This window comes from Salvia splendens, chromosome 2, assembly GCF_004379255.2.
Source record: "Salvia splendens isolate huo1 chromosome 2, SspV2, whole genome shotgun sequence".
NCBI lineage: Eukaryota > Viridiplantae > Streptophyta > Magnoliopsida > Lamiales > Lamiaceae > Salvia > Salvia splendens.
Window position 1 is genome coordinate 42,715,313 of NC_056033.1, and position 15,369 is coordinate 42,730,681.

The window sequence follows — 15,369 nt, forward strand, 5'->3', positions numbered from 1 at the left end:
ATTTTTATATAGGAGTATCTAAAATAAAAAGTACTACTCCACAATATGTAATATGTGTACTCTTTCGCTCCATCAAATTTCTCTTTGTCGACAAGGAGTCTCTCTCTCTCTCTTGTTCGACAAGCCATTTCAGTACCTATTTCTGGGTTTATCTAAGGGCTTTTGCCAATTAATATCGCAAATCAATTCACTCAGATTTCCCATTCTAAGATGAATATCATCAAATCCAACTCTCTCGACAAACTCGGCGCCGCGAGGTACCTCCTCGCCGCTCGATCGGCGATCGATTCACGCGGAATCGCCACCGCTCCTCCGCGCCTTCTCAGCTCCCCTACCTCTCGCGTTTCGACCGTCCGCCACATTCGTCATTTGCGCGACCCCGACATGAGGTAGTATTTCTGAATTCTGATGGCATTTTATGTAATTATTGTAGATTTTCTCTCTCACATTCCGTTATGCTGTAGCTCGTTAACTTCATTTGTTGTGTATAAGAAATGTAAAATCAAACATGGAGGAATAATTCTCAATATAGAGATAAAATGGAGAAATATTTCTCATTCAACAAAAACTCAAAATTACAAAAGAGGGAAAGCTATCTATTTATAGTTCTATGCAACACACTATACGCATGTGCACGAGAACATGCTAACACATGGACTTGATCCTACACAATCAAACCCTTATAACTAACTCTAATGGTCGAAGGTTCATATATATTTCTTCTTCCAAATCTCCATACAAGAAGGCATTGTTAATATCCAAATGGCAGAGATCCCAACCATAAATAGCTGCAAGTGCTAATATGAATTTCACTGTGGTGAGTTTTGCCACAGGAGAGAATGTATCAAGGAAGTTCACACCCTCTAACTGTGTGTACCCCTTAGCAACAAGTCTTGCTTTGTATCTTTCTACAGATCCTTCAGAATGAAACTTTACTTTAAACACCCATTTGCAGTCGATTGGGATCTTTCATGGTGGTACTCTTGTGATGTACCAAGTTTAAGTTTTGTTCAAAGCAGCCAGTTCATCTTGAATGGCCATATGCCATTCTGGAATAGGAGCAGCTTGGGAGTAAGTAGCTGGCTCAAACACTGCAGTCATCAGAATGACATATCGAAGATAGGTTGGAGAAAGATTTGACAGAGTGAAGTAGGAAGATATGGTATATGGAGTGGCTGAGGAAATTGAGTTGCACAAGTAGTCAGTCAGATGAGGTAGAGGAACTACTTGTCTCCCAGTTCTGGTAGTGATGGGAGCAGGTTGAGTGTTTTGTGGAAGTATGGAGAGGTCAGAAGTTGTAGCTGAATTTTGTGCGGCTGAATTTTGTGTATCTGAATTTTGTGCGGCTGAATTTTCTGAGGTGTTTGGTGAAGCAGATAAGTGAGTATGTGGGAAAGATGTAGTGAGATGAGAGTAAGGAAAAATGGTTTCATGAAACACAACATTGCGGGTGATTGATTCTTGCATGATGTCTATATCGAGGACTTTATAGACTTTATAACCTGATGGATATCCCAAAAATATGCATTTTGAGGCTCTTGGTGAAAATGTATCTCTGCCTCTATGAAGAGTGGAGGCATAGCACAAACAACCAAAGACTTTTGGGTGGGAATAAGAAGGCTGTTATTGTATAGAATGTGGAAAGGAGTAGTGTTTTCAGGTAAAACAGATGATGGAGTTCTGTTTATTAGGTAAGCTGCAGTCAAAATACAATCTTCCCAGAAATGAACAGGTAAGTAAGATTGAAAAAGAAGGCTTCTAGCAACATTAAAGAGGTGTTGATGATTTCTCTCAACTCTAACATTTTGTTGAGGAGTCTCAACACATGAATGCTGCAATATAGTTCCAAACTGAGTGCATAGGGAGGGGATGGGAAACTCTGGAGCATTATTAGTTCGAATCACTTTTATTTTCTTTGAGAATTGAGTGTGAACAGTGGTGAAGAATTGGACAAGAATGTCTTTGACATCAGATTTATGTTTCATCAAAAAGGTCCAAATAAATCTAGATGCATCATCAACTATTGTGAGGAAATAGTGAAAGCCTTCTGTGGTGCAAGGGTTAAAAGGTCCGCAGACATCACAATGAATCAAATCAAAAGGATCAACTGATATAGATTCTGAAGATGAAAAAGCTAAGTGTTTCTATTTGGCTAAAGGACAAATGTCACAAACAGAGAGATTTTTACTTGGTAATTGAAGTATTTCTAAGATACATTTGAGTTTATTTATGGAGGGATGTCCCAATCTCATATGCCAAGTATCAATGGAAACAACAGAATTCACAATAGGAATGGAAACAGAGGTATTAGAAGTAGTACTAGAATCAACAATGAGAGTGTATAGGTTGCCAACACGTCTACCCTTCCCAATCAAAGTCCCCTGTGAAGTTTCCTGAATGGTGAGGGAATCATGAGTGAAATTTACAATGCAAGGTAGGGAAGTAGTTAGGGAACTGACAGAGATGAGATTGAAAGTGAAAGAGAGAACACAAAGGACAGAGGATAGAGTGATGGAAGGTGTGAGGTGAATAATGCCTATGTGTGTTACTTTGGCTGTTACACCATTAGGAAAATTCACAAAAGCATCATTTATTGGTGAAGATGAATGAAAAAGAGATAGATTGCAGCAAACATGATGTGTAGCACCAATATCTATCAGCCATGAAGGAGATGAAGATATATTTGCTACAAAAGGAGTGAAGGAGACGGTACCAGTATATTGAGATTAAGGCTGCTGTGGAGCTGCTATCTGAGATGAAGATGTTGAGGAATGTAAGAGTGCGGCTGAAATGTTTTCTGGTGAAGGTGAAGGAAGTTGAGGAGGATTCGATATGCCAAGCTGAGATTGCAGAAGTGTCATGAGTTGCTGACATTGCTTCATAGTTGAGCTCAGAGAACCTGCTGAAACTGCAGAATTTCCAGCAGCATTAGAAGTAGCTTTATCACCATAATCAGCTAGGTTATCATCCACTAGATTCACAGATCTAGGCTGCACTGAATCCTTATACACAGGCTTTCCCCTTCCACGGCCAAAACTAGGTGGAAAACCATGCAAAACAAAGTATCGATCAATAGTGTGGTTACTTTTACCACAATGAGTACACAATCTTCCTCTGCCAAAGGTGGAAGAAGCAGCATTTGCAGCAAAAAGTTGCTCACTGGAGGAATGAGAAGGAGGATTATAACTATGTTCGATGTTTCTCTGTCTCTCTTCCTGCACAACAATAGAAAAAGCCTTTGATAGTGATGGTAGAGGCACCATAGATAAGATGCTAGATCTGACTTGAGAGAGAGAAGGATTAAGTCCGATGAGGAAATGCATAATGCAATCTTCCTCTTGAGAAGCTTGCCACCTTCACGCGCTATGGCAGCGACATGTAGAACAAGTGCACCATGCGACCGGCTGGAAATGCTTAAATTCATCCTATACGATCCTCAGATTAGTGAAGTAGGTGCTAACATCATTCTGACCTTGAGTAAGATTCATGATTTGCTGGCGGAGCTGATAAGATCGCGCCGAATCTGATACAGAGAACCGATCGCGCAGATCAGACCAGATCTCATATGCGCTATCCAGATACATCACGCTTGAGCAAATCTGCGGCGAGATCGAATTCGTAAGCCATGACACAACCATATAAGAAATGTAAAATGTGGTTGATCCGGTGAGAACTTGAGAAACTAGTTGCAAGCTCGGATTATCGCTTGGATGTAGGTAGTAAGGACTTGAATTATCTTCAAAATGTGGTTGACTGCCGCTTGCATATCCAACATTGCTGTTGCTTGTGTTGCGAGGAGCCATTTTAGATTCAAAAGAGGAATAAAAAAAGAAGCGGAAGCTATATGATCTTCACTGATACCATATAAGAAATGTAAAATCAAACATGGAGGAATAATTCTCAATATAGAGATAAAATGGAGAAAAAGATATTTCTCATTCAACAAAAACTCAAAATTACAAAAGAGGGAAAGCTATCTATTTATAGTTCTATGCAACACACTATATGCATGTGCACGAGAACATGCTAACACATGGACTTGATCCTACACAATCAAACCCTTATAACTAACTCTAATGGTCGACTTATTTGCTAGCTCACTCCCACGTGTTTCTCTTTATTCTTCACGTTGATCTTCGATGCTGCATTCTTCAATATTGTGCATTCTCATCTATTTATTGTTAGCTGCTGCTAAATCACCGTGCGATGTTTATGAGACATTTGCGATTTACTTCGTCTTGGATTTTCTTCATCTTCTAATGATTTTTATCCATCTGATATGACTTAGTACTATTATTGCTGTCTCTCTATGTAATCATTGTAGATTTCCCCCTTTACATTTCCTTCTGCTGTAGCTCGTTGACTTCATTAGTTCGTTCGATGTGTATTTTCATCTATTTATTGTTAGCTGTTGCTAAATTGCGATTTACTTCGTCTTGGATTTTCATCATCTTTTAATCCAGTTGCTCTATGTTGGTTGATATGAATTACTCCTATTCCTGTCGCTCTATGTAATTATTGTAGATTTTCCCTTCTACATTTCATTATGCTGTAACTCGTTTACTTTATTTGTTTGTTCTATATGCATTCTCATCTATTTATTTGTAACTGCTGCTAAACCACTGTACGATATTTATGCCACATTTACGATTTACTTTGTCTTGGATTTTCGTCTTCTTCTAATGATTTTTATCCATCTGGTATGAATTCTAATATCCTGTTGCTCTATATTGGTTGATATTGCTTGTTCTGAGTATCACCTATGACTGAATCGATTTGATATTCAATTGAAAGTTTTGGGCAGTTTGATATAGTATTGTGGTAAATTCTGATGAAGGTATGAAACTACACCGCCCATAAATTGGGGAGTTCGTATTGTACCAGAGAAGAAGGCATATGTTATTGAGAGATTTGGGAAGTATTTGAAGACTTTGCCGCCTGGAATTCACTTGCTGGTTCCAATGGTTGACAGAATTGCTTATGTGCATTCACTAAAAGAAGAGGCAATTCCTATTCCCGATCAATCTGCTATTACCAAGGACAATGTCAGCATTCTAATTGACGGAGTCCTCTACGTCAAGGCATGTAGGCATACGATTTTGTGTCTTGTTATTTGACATGCTCATGAACATTATGATCGAGTTTATGAATTCTTCACATTCTATTTCCTTATAAAAAATTGCAGATAGTGGACCCAAAGTTGGCATCATATGGGGTTGAGAATCCATTGTTTGCTGTGATTCAGCTTGCGCAGACTACTATGCGAAGTGAGCTAGGTAAGATCACACTTGACAAGACCTTTGAGGAAAGGGATACTCTCAATGAGAAGATAGTGGTGAGCTATATTGATAACTTGTCTTTATTTTCTGCTTCATTTCTTTAGCAGGAGAATGAGGATCTTTGGCATGCCTGTCCTAATGTGATAGTTTATGATATTGGTAATTTTTATTTTGTTTCTTACTGTATCATGTAGTATCATTACTTGTAAAAAATACATTGAACAGCTGATAACTTATTGTCAACTCTACTACCTTGTTTGTACGTACTCGGTACTACCTTGCAGTTGCACTCATCTATTCTTAAATGTTTTTTAAAGCAAGACCCGGTGAGCTAGATTAAGTTAGTTATGGGATTTGAATTTACAAGTCAGATCTGTTTCTCATTAATGCAGTTGTGTACTTTTGTATTCATCTGCATATTTTGCATATCACCAAGAACTGGAGTCGTTTTGGCTTGCATCTTACGCACAGTGTACTGACTGTTCTAAATGTGTGTGGTGCAGATTTCCATCAATGAAGCTGCGAGAAATTGGGGTTTACAATGCCTTCGTTATGAAATAAGTGGGTAGATTTTATTAGAGGAAATATATAAGGTTGTAGTTGCAAATAATCCTTCAAGTTTCTGCTGCATCTTATTTATTTTCCGGGGTCCTTTTTACCAAATTAGGGGATATATCTCCACCAAGAGGAGTGAAGGCCGCCATGGAGATGCAAGCTGAAGCAGAGCGCAAGAGGAGAGCTCAGGTTTTAGAATCCGAAGGTACCTTATTGATTTGCAAATTTTCTGGACATGAAATGATTTGGTTTAATTGATTTATTCCAATAAATATCTCTGAAAGAGGTAAAAGAAAGTATCACTCTTATATGGCCAATAATGAATAATTGCATGCCAACTCATGGTGTTAGCATGTACCATGTAAGAAATTCAAGACGCTTCTTTCAATTCATGAGATTAATTGTCTGATCTTACACAGGAGAAAAGCAGTCAAATATTAATATAGCAGAGGGAAAGAAAACCTCTGTGATCCTTCAATCTGAAGCTGCGAACATGGACCAGATAAACAGAGCTCGAGGTCAGTTATCTAATTTGTGTTTGTTCTTTTCAGTTGGTCCTACAATTTCGAATGATTAGTTACTAAATTGATATTTTTTGCCAAAAAATGAAACAAACTAGGCTTGCTTGACCTTATATGTATTCCTTTAAAAGGAATTTTTTATAATGTTTGGTCCTTCATGTTAAAAATTTGGTCCCTGAAATATGCTTATCCCTTAAATTTTTGCTATGTCAGGAGAAGCAGAAGCTATCCGTGCTCGAGCACAAGCAACTGCAGAAGGGATCGCTGTGGTATCAAAAGCCCTCAAGGAACATGGTGGTTTGGAGGTGAAGTTATCTTCTTTACGGACCATTTACACACACCTTGAGACACACATACAAGCATTATCTGGATTGTAAGAAAGTATCCTGCTACGCATGATCGAAATTTCTGGCCTTAATGCATCGCGTTTGCAGGCAGCAAGTTTAAGAGTTGCCGAGCAATATATTCAGGCATTCGGTCAGCTTGCAAAGAAGGTAACTTCGAAATATCTGTAGCTTAGTGTGATAGTATTAAATCGTCAATTCATCAGTGAAAACTTTGAAATGAATGTTTTATCGAGTTCATTCTTTCCATACGATTCTTCTAGGGGACAACTATGTTACTACCCTCGGATCACGGGCAACCTGCCAGCATGATGGCCCAAGCCTTTTCGATATACAAGAACATGATTGGTGATCAGCTTGGTACCCGGCCAACTGAGAGTTCAGGATCGAAAGCTGAAACTGAAGATACTAGTTCACATTTGGAGCTTGATGCCGAGATTACCCCGACATCTAAACCTGAGGGCGACAAGCGCATGAGTGCACCTGTTTTCACACTACAAAGCACGGAGAACAAGAAGTGAAAGAGAGGGCATCGTAGCTTTGAGGTTCCATTCTTAACTCACTGTTTCCTTTTGAGAAAGCTAATGAACTGATAGCTATTTTTTTTGGCATAAAGTATATTGCAATCATATAATCTTTTAACTAGGCAGTTTTAGAAAAATAATTGGCCATTTTCGATATATATTAATCTTCTCTTAGACATATAAATCGTATCTTTTTAAATTTCTTTGTTGATTGGTGATCATATCGATTTTAGTGCATTGTTACTTGCTCGTTGTGACATGCTTGTTCATTGCCAGCTAAATAGATAATTTAAACACATTTTGGCACTAGTTAGTTTGTCTCACATTTCTATGATGTTCCTCCTTTGTTTTAAGCATTTTCGAGACACTAGAATATTTTCAGGCGAGATTTCTTCCTCGTAACATGTCGTTTCGATAATTATGTTTGATAGATTATACTTATGATTTATGAAAATAGTAAAAGGTGAAAATAGTGATTTATTTGACAATCAACCTTTTAAAACAAGTGCTCATTTTCATTTTCTTCTCTTTGTTTATCGGTTGCATTATTATGATGCTATTTACCCTTGTATGCGCTTCACCTTGTTATTTTTACTTGGGAGAGGAGCGCGGTGAAGTTTGAACTATAGATCTTGTTGCTTAATTATGCACATGTTTAAATTTTTTAATCTTAGAGCATCCACAATAGGGGAGCCGTGGCTCCCGGCCGGGGGTTGGCTGGGCCGCGGCTCCCTATTATTGAGGCCACACGGAGCCGCGGCGGGTGGGGAGCCCATGGGCGCGCTACACAGGCGGCCTGGCCGGGGCATGCGGCGCGGCGCGCTTTTGTGGTGGCCGAGAGCCGCGGCGCCCGCCCAACTTCAATTTTTTTTCAGTTTTTGTGCTAATTTATGGAAACAAATTTTGGGGAAGATGAAGTGGAGAAGATACAGTATGGAGAGAGAGGGGGACGCTGGTTTTCAAAAAATAATTAATTTGGTATTAATTTAGCATTAATTTAGGAAATAAATCATCTCTAAAACTAAATCCCAATTAAAATTGGTCAACTTTTTAATCAAGGATTGTGATTTCAATAAATATATTTACTTCTAATTGTCAACTTTTTTATAATTAATTTATGTTTTTTTTCTAATTATTATAGTCCGATAATTTTTATTCTAGTTAAATTAAAATATAATCAAAAATGAAAAAAAATTGTGAGTTGGACTTGTCCACTATTATGGTGGACAAGTTTTTTTTGTGGTCTGGACAAGTTTTTCGGCTTGGCTGCCTCCACCATTGTGGATGCTTTTATTGGTAAAGCAACAATGGTAATAGTATTTCATTTTTTGTTATTCTTTGCCTTTCTCTGCATTAAATTCCCGTCGCATTCTCTTGGATGCATTAGTTCTGGAGTGGTCCAAACGTAAGATTCCATTTTCTTGATTGGTAAAAAAATTGTGAGCTATTTATAGTCACGAACTTTAAGAATGAATTATTGTTATTGTAAACGAAAGTTATAAAAAATAATTTTGTTATGAATAGAAGTTATCGTTCCTATGAACGACATGACCATGCCTTTTTCTTGATTTTTTTTGTGTTAAAAAATTAAGATCAGAGTATCAAAAAGGAGTAATAAATAAGAATATAAAACATTAAATGTAATGAACTTAACGTAGCCTATAACTTTTATATACGCACTATGAAGCAAACTAGAATTTCTATACACCTTAGGCCATCCACAATAGCGCCTAGCACACCGCTTAGCCGAGCGCCGACGCTAGGCGGTGCGCTAGGCGATCTATTGCAACCGCCCAGCCATTTCCGGAATTAAAAACCGCCTAGCGCTCGGTGGTTCCGTGGCGCTAGGCGGTGCGCTGGGCGATCCGCTCGGCGCTATTGTAGAGTCCGGATCGCCTAGCGCACCGCCTAGCGCGATTTTTTATTTTTTGTCGCCATCAGTTTTGTCGCCAACGGCAACCGGCATGATATGGACTACTACTTGGCGGATGGGATATACCCTAGGTGGCCCGTCTTTGTGAAGACGATCCGATGTGCATCAGATGAGAGGAAGGCCTATTTTGTGGCACGGCAGGAGTCGGCGCGCAAGGACGTGGAGCGCGCATTTGGTGTGCTCCAGTCTCGATGGGCGGCAGTTAACGGGCCAACGCGTTTGTGGCATGCCGACTGCATTGCAGATATAATGTACGCCTGTATTATCATGCACAACATGATTGTCGAAGATGAAGGTGTACAACTGACTAATTGGGCCAACGATGATAATGAAGCCGGTCCAAGCCACGGCGTGGCCGCCCCCAACGTACGGAGTGGGGTACCTCACGATGAAGACGACCGCCTCCAAGCACATGCCGACATGCGCCAAACGGAGGCTCATATTCGACTCCAAAAGGATTTAGTTGAAGAGTTATGGGCGCGGAGGACTGCACGACAGTAGTTTTTTTGTTAATTATGTAATTTTTTTTAATTAATGTACTTTTTAAATTTTAATAATATTATTGAATTTTCTCGTATATGTCTCGTAAATTAAATTGCGTATTTTGTGTGATTGTTAATTATTTGTTTTATATAATTTTGAGTGATGTGGCTATTGATGTGGCTGGGCTATTTATGATGTTGTTGGGCTATGGTTGAGTTATTTATGATGTGGCAGGAGGATTTTTAGTGTTGATGATGTGACAAGAGGAGTTTGTGGTTAGGCTATGACTGGGCTATTGCTGGGCTATTCCTATTGTGGATGGTCTTAGCCCAAGTGAGTGGGGGAAGGATCTAAAACAAACCTATGCCCTTCGATCATATTCTTTGCCGGCCGTTACTTAATTGTCTTATTTGTTATTTCCAATATTCTTATCGTTGACGCCAAAATAATTCATTTTCTTCTACGTAAACGTCTTAATAAATTGTTATGAGGATTGGGGCAAAACTGCACAATCAGTCAAGCTCGGTGTTAGCCGAGCTTAATCGTGCTCGGTGATTAGCCGAGCTTGCTGGTGCTCGGTATTAGCCGAACTTAGTCGAGTTCGGTGTTGGCCGTTGTTATTAACTGATGCATAGACAAACGAGAGCCGTCGGATGCGATTAGTTAGTTAGCTTAAATGACAGCCGTTGGATTTGTTTTGGTTGTTAGATTAGTGTTAGTCAAATAGAGTGAATAACCGAGCTGTGCAAGAGGAGTGAGAGAAAAAGATTTTTCATCCATCAGTTTGTAATCTTCCACAAAATTGAATACAAGATTTCCATTAATTCTCCGAGAGTTGTTCTTAGCTTTATTCATTTTCATATCGAGTGTTTGTTCTTCTTGTTCCGGAATCGATCTTGTTGTGATAGCAAGATTGAGTCGCGTATTTGATAACATTACAAATTGGCGCCGTCTGTGGGAAAACGAAGAAGGACGACGCATTCAACAATGTCTACCACGAAGTTCGACGTTGAGCGGTTCACCGGCGAAAATGATTTCGGCATGTGGAGATTGAAAATGAAAGCTGTTCTTATGCAGCAAGGAGTCTGGGATTATGTCAAATCCAAGGCGGATGAGGAGGAGATTCAAGGAATGGATGCGGCGAAATCTCAAGAACTGGAATACAAGGCGTATAGCTCGATTGTCTTGTGCCTCAGCGATAGAGTCTTGAGGGAGGTTCAAAAGGAAGATGATGCCGCAGGAGTTTGGGAGAAGTTAGAGAAAATCTATATGGAGAAGTCGATCTCAAATAGATTGCATCTCAAACAAAGGTTATTCAATTTCAAGTTTTCTGACTCCAAGAACTTAGCAGATCAATTAGAAGATTTTCGCAAGTGCATAGATGATCTTGAGAGTGTGGATGATGCCATGAAAGATGAGGATAAAGCTTTGATGTTATTGAATGCTCTGCCTCAGAGTTTTGAGCAATTCAAAGACTCAATACTTCTTGGAAGGGATTCGAAGGTGACTTTAGAGGAGGTATATTCTGCATTAAAGCTGAAGGGAATGCAGAAATCTGTCAGCAAGCAAATCGATCAAGCTGCTGAAAGCCTTAATGTGAAGACTGCATCAAAGAAACAATTCAAATTCAAGAAACCCTCATCTGATAAATGGAGACCACGGGGTGCGAAGGAAGGTGATCAGAAGGAGTCAAGAAGTTGTTTTTGGTGTAAGAAACCAGGACACATCAAGCAAAATTGCTTTGCTTGGAAGAAAAGACAAGCTGAAAATCACAAAGAAGATGGTACAGCAGCTATCACTGAGGAAATTGAAGAGGCAAGAGCTCTCAATGTGGTGGAGGATAGTCCATTATCAAGGCTGTGGATCATGGATTCAGGTTGCAGTTTCCATATGTCCTCCAACCTTGACTGGTTCCAAGATTTAAAGGAATCTGAAGGCTCGGTGTTGCTAGGAGATGATCATGTGTGTGATGTAAGGGGTGTTGGGAACATATGCTTGAGGATGGAAGATGGATCACTGCGAAAGCTTACTGATGTAAGGTACATCCCATCCATCAAGAGAAATTTGATCTCATTGGGACTTCTTGAGAAGATAGGTTATAGATTGACCCTTTATGGTGGAGAAATGCTTGTTACAAAGGATGGCCAGATGATTATGAGAGCTATCAGAAGTAATGTACTCTATTATCTACAAGCTGAGCCTATTGATGGTTCTGCAAATTCAACTCAACAAACCATCAATTGGCATACAAGGCTCGGGCATGTAGGAGTTGCTGGGATGATGCAGTTGGTGAAACAAGGCATAATTCAGATGTCTGAGTCTGATGTACAAAGACACATTGGATCTTGTGAGGAGTGCATACTTGGTAAGAGCAAAAAACTGCCATATGGAGTGGGCAAGCACACATCGAAAGAGCTTCTCCAATATGTTCACAGTGACATATGGGGACCTGCACCAGTGAATAGCCTTGGAGGAGGCAGGTATTTCTTATCCTTTGTTGATGATTTTTCAAGGAAGGTTTGGATAGTAATAATGAAAGACAAGTCAGAAACATTCCAGAGGTTTCAAGAATGGTGTGTAGGTGTTGAGTTGGAGAAAGGAAAGCCATTGAGGTGTCTTAGGACTGACAACGGGCTTGAGTTCTTGTCCCATGAATTTGATGGATTCTGTAAAGATAAGGGGATAAAGAGGCACAGAACAGTCCCTCACAACCCACAACAAAATGGGGTTGCTGAGAGGATCAATAGAACCATTCTTGAAAGGGTGAGGTGCATGTTAATAGCGTCTGGAATGTCTAAACCATTTTGGGGTGAAGCAGCCTCTACTGCTGTTGTTTTGATCAATAAATGTCCTTCAGCTGCCATTGAAAATCAGACCCCAGACAGCAAATGGTATGGATCTTATGGGGATTATTCAAAACTGAGGCCATTTGGGTGTAGAGCTTATGCTCACATAAAGCAAGGTAAATTGGAACCTAGAGCTCTCAGGTGTGTAATGATTGGGTATCAGATGGGAGTCAGTGGGTACAGGCTGTGGTGCTGTGAGGAAGGAAACAAGAAAGTGGTGGTTAGCAGAGATGTGATCTTCAAAGAATCTGAAATGCCTTTCCTCAACAAGGATAATCAGAAAGTTCATTTTGAGGTGGAGAACCAGAGAGTAACTACAGATGTAACTCAGACTGATCTAAATGCTACATCTGATGTCAGTGGTGGTGGAGCTTCTGGAATGCAAGCTGAAATCAGAACACCAGAGAGAGTGATTGCTAGAAACAGAGCAAAGAGGAATATTAAGCTCCCTTCTAGATTTAATGATTATGACATGATGCACTATGCACTGGCAGTGGCTGAACAGATGGATTACCATGAACCTTCATCTTATAAAGAAGCAATCAGAAGCCCTGAAAAGGATCAGTGGTTGTTAGCTATGCAAGAGGAGATTGATAGCTTGTATAAAAACCACACATGGATCTTGGTACTGAGGCCTACTGATCAGAAAACAGTAGGGTGCAAATGGATTTACAAAAAGAAGGTTGAGGCCTTCAACAACAACCATATCAGGTTCAAAGCAAGGTTGGTGGCTAAGGGGTTCACACAGAGGGAGGGTGTGGATTACAATGAAATTTTCTCACCTGTTGTCAAACACAGCTCCATCAGGCTATTACTTGCTATAGTTGCTCAAAGAGATTGGGAATTGCAACAACTTGATGTTAAAACTGCTTTTCTCCATGGTGAACTTGAAGAAAAAATATACATGGAGCAACCACCTGGTTTTGTGAAGCCAGGAGATGAAAAGAAAGTGTGTTTGCTAAAAAGAAGTCTCTATGGTCTCAAACAAAGCTCAAGGCAGTGGTACCTGAGGTTCAATGTGTTCATGCAGAAGATTGGGTTTGAAAAATCTTTGTATGATCACTGTGTGTTCATCAAGAGAAGAGGTGGAGTTGCTGTAGCATATCTACTGTTATATGTAGATGATATGCTGATCTCTGCAGAGCATAAGGAAGAGGTGGAGTTAGTGAAGGCTGATCTGAAATCTGAATTCGATATGAAAGATCTTGGTGATGCCAAGAAGATTCTTGGGATGGAAATTATCAGAGATAGAGATCACAAGCAGATATGGCTGACTCAAAGGGATTATATCAGTAGTGTGATCAAGAAATTCCAGATGGATCATAGCAAACCAGTGAGCATGCCCCTGAGTTCACAGTTCAAGCTCAGCAGCAATCAAAGCCCTAAAGATGATGAACAGAGAAGAGAAATGGATAAGGTCCCATATGCAAACATAGTGGGGAGTATCATGTACACCATGGTGTGTACAAGGCCAGATATCAGCCAGGCAATAAGTGTTGTGAGCAGGTACATGGCTGATCCGGGTATACATCATTGGCAAGCTTTAAAATGGATATTAAGGTATCTCAATGGCACTCGGGATTATGGCATACTGTTTGATGGAAGTAAGAATTTTGATACACAGCCTCTATTGGGATATTGTGATTCTGATTTTGCAACTAACATTGACACAAGGAAGTCCCAATCCGGCTATGTTTTCTGCATGTATGGAGCTGCTGTAAGTTGGAGATCGAGTTTGCAATCTGTGGTGGCACTCTCAACAACTGAGGCAGAATATATTTCCATGGCTGAGGCTGTAAAGGAGAGCATGTGGCTGAAAGGAATCTGCTCGGATTTTGGAGTCGATCAAGAAGCTGTGACTGTATTATGTGATTCAAATAGTGCCATATGTCTATCAAAACATCAGACATTCCATGAGAGGAGCAAGCATGTGGATGTTAAGCTTCATTTTGTGAGGGATGAAGTTGAAATGGGCTCAGTAAAGATTGAGAAAGTAGCTACTGAGCACAATGCTGCTGATATGCTAACAAAGGTGTTACCCGGACTTAAGTTGAAGTATTGCATGGATTTGGTGAATCTGATTCAGCTGGAGTGATTGTGGAAGATGGATATGCTCTGTGGATTGTCCAGTTGTGTCCCAAGGTGGAGATTTGTTATGAGGATTGGGGCAAAACTGCACAATCAGTCAAGCTCGGTGTTAGTCGAGCTTAATCGTGCTCGGTGATTAGCCGAGCTTGCTGGTGCTCGGTATTAGCCGAACTTAGTCGAGTTCGGTGTTGGTCGTTGTTATTAACTGATGCATAGACAAACGAGAGCCGTCGGATGCGATTAGTTAGTTAGCTTAAATGACAGCCGTTGGATTTGTTTTGGTTGTTAGATTAGTGTTAGTCAAATAGAGTGAATAACCGAGCTGTGCAAGAGGAGTGAGAGAAAAAGATTTTTCATCCATCAGTTTGTAATCTTCCACAAAATTGAATACAAGATTTCCATTAATTCTCCGAGAGTTGTTCTTAGCTTTATTCATTTTCATATCGAGTGTTTGTTCTTCTTGTTCCGGAATCGATCTTGTTGTGATAGCAAGATTGAGTCGCGTATTTGATAACATTACATAAATCATTCACTATCATACCCAAATTAATTTTGTATTTAGAGGATACTGAATTTTTATTTGTATTACTGAAAGTGAATGATTGTTTTATGATTTTGTGTTGTTATATTTCGTTTTCATACTAGTACAAGTGAAGATCTTGTCTTGTATTGTAAGGATTGTCATTTCCATATTTATATTACGTAATTTTCCAAGGTTTTTAATTTCATATTTAATGAATAATTAAATATTTGTTCCCATGTGAACTATAAAAAGCAATCTGGTGCTTGAGCCATT

General features: G+C 39.6%; 1 protein-coding gene across 1 annotated transcript; it reads left to right on the forward strand.

Moving 5' to 3' along the window:
- The first annotated feature begins 43 nt into the window (after window positions 1-43).
- On the forward strand, window positions 44-7,403 carry LOC121792991 (stomatin-like protein 2, mitochondrial). The gene is made up of 9 exons (XM_042191159.1): window positions 44-389; window positions 4,838-5,081; window positions 5,186-5,335; window positions 5,783-5,840; window positions 5,947-6,039; window positions 6,254-6,352; window positions 6,569-6,660; window positions 6,790-6,849; window positions 6,963-7,403. Exons 1-9 carry the CDS (start codon window positions 211-213, stop codon window positions 7,218-7,220), a joined length of 1,233 nt encoding a protein of 410 aa, XP_042047093.1. The 5' UTR covers window positions 44-210; the 3' UTR covers window positions 7,221-7,403.
- Window positions 7,404-15,369: the final 7,966 nt, after the last annotated feature.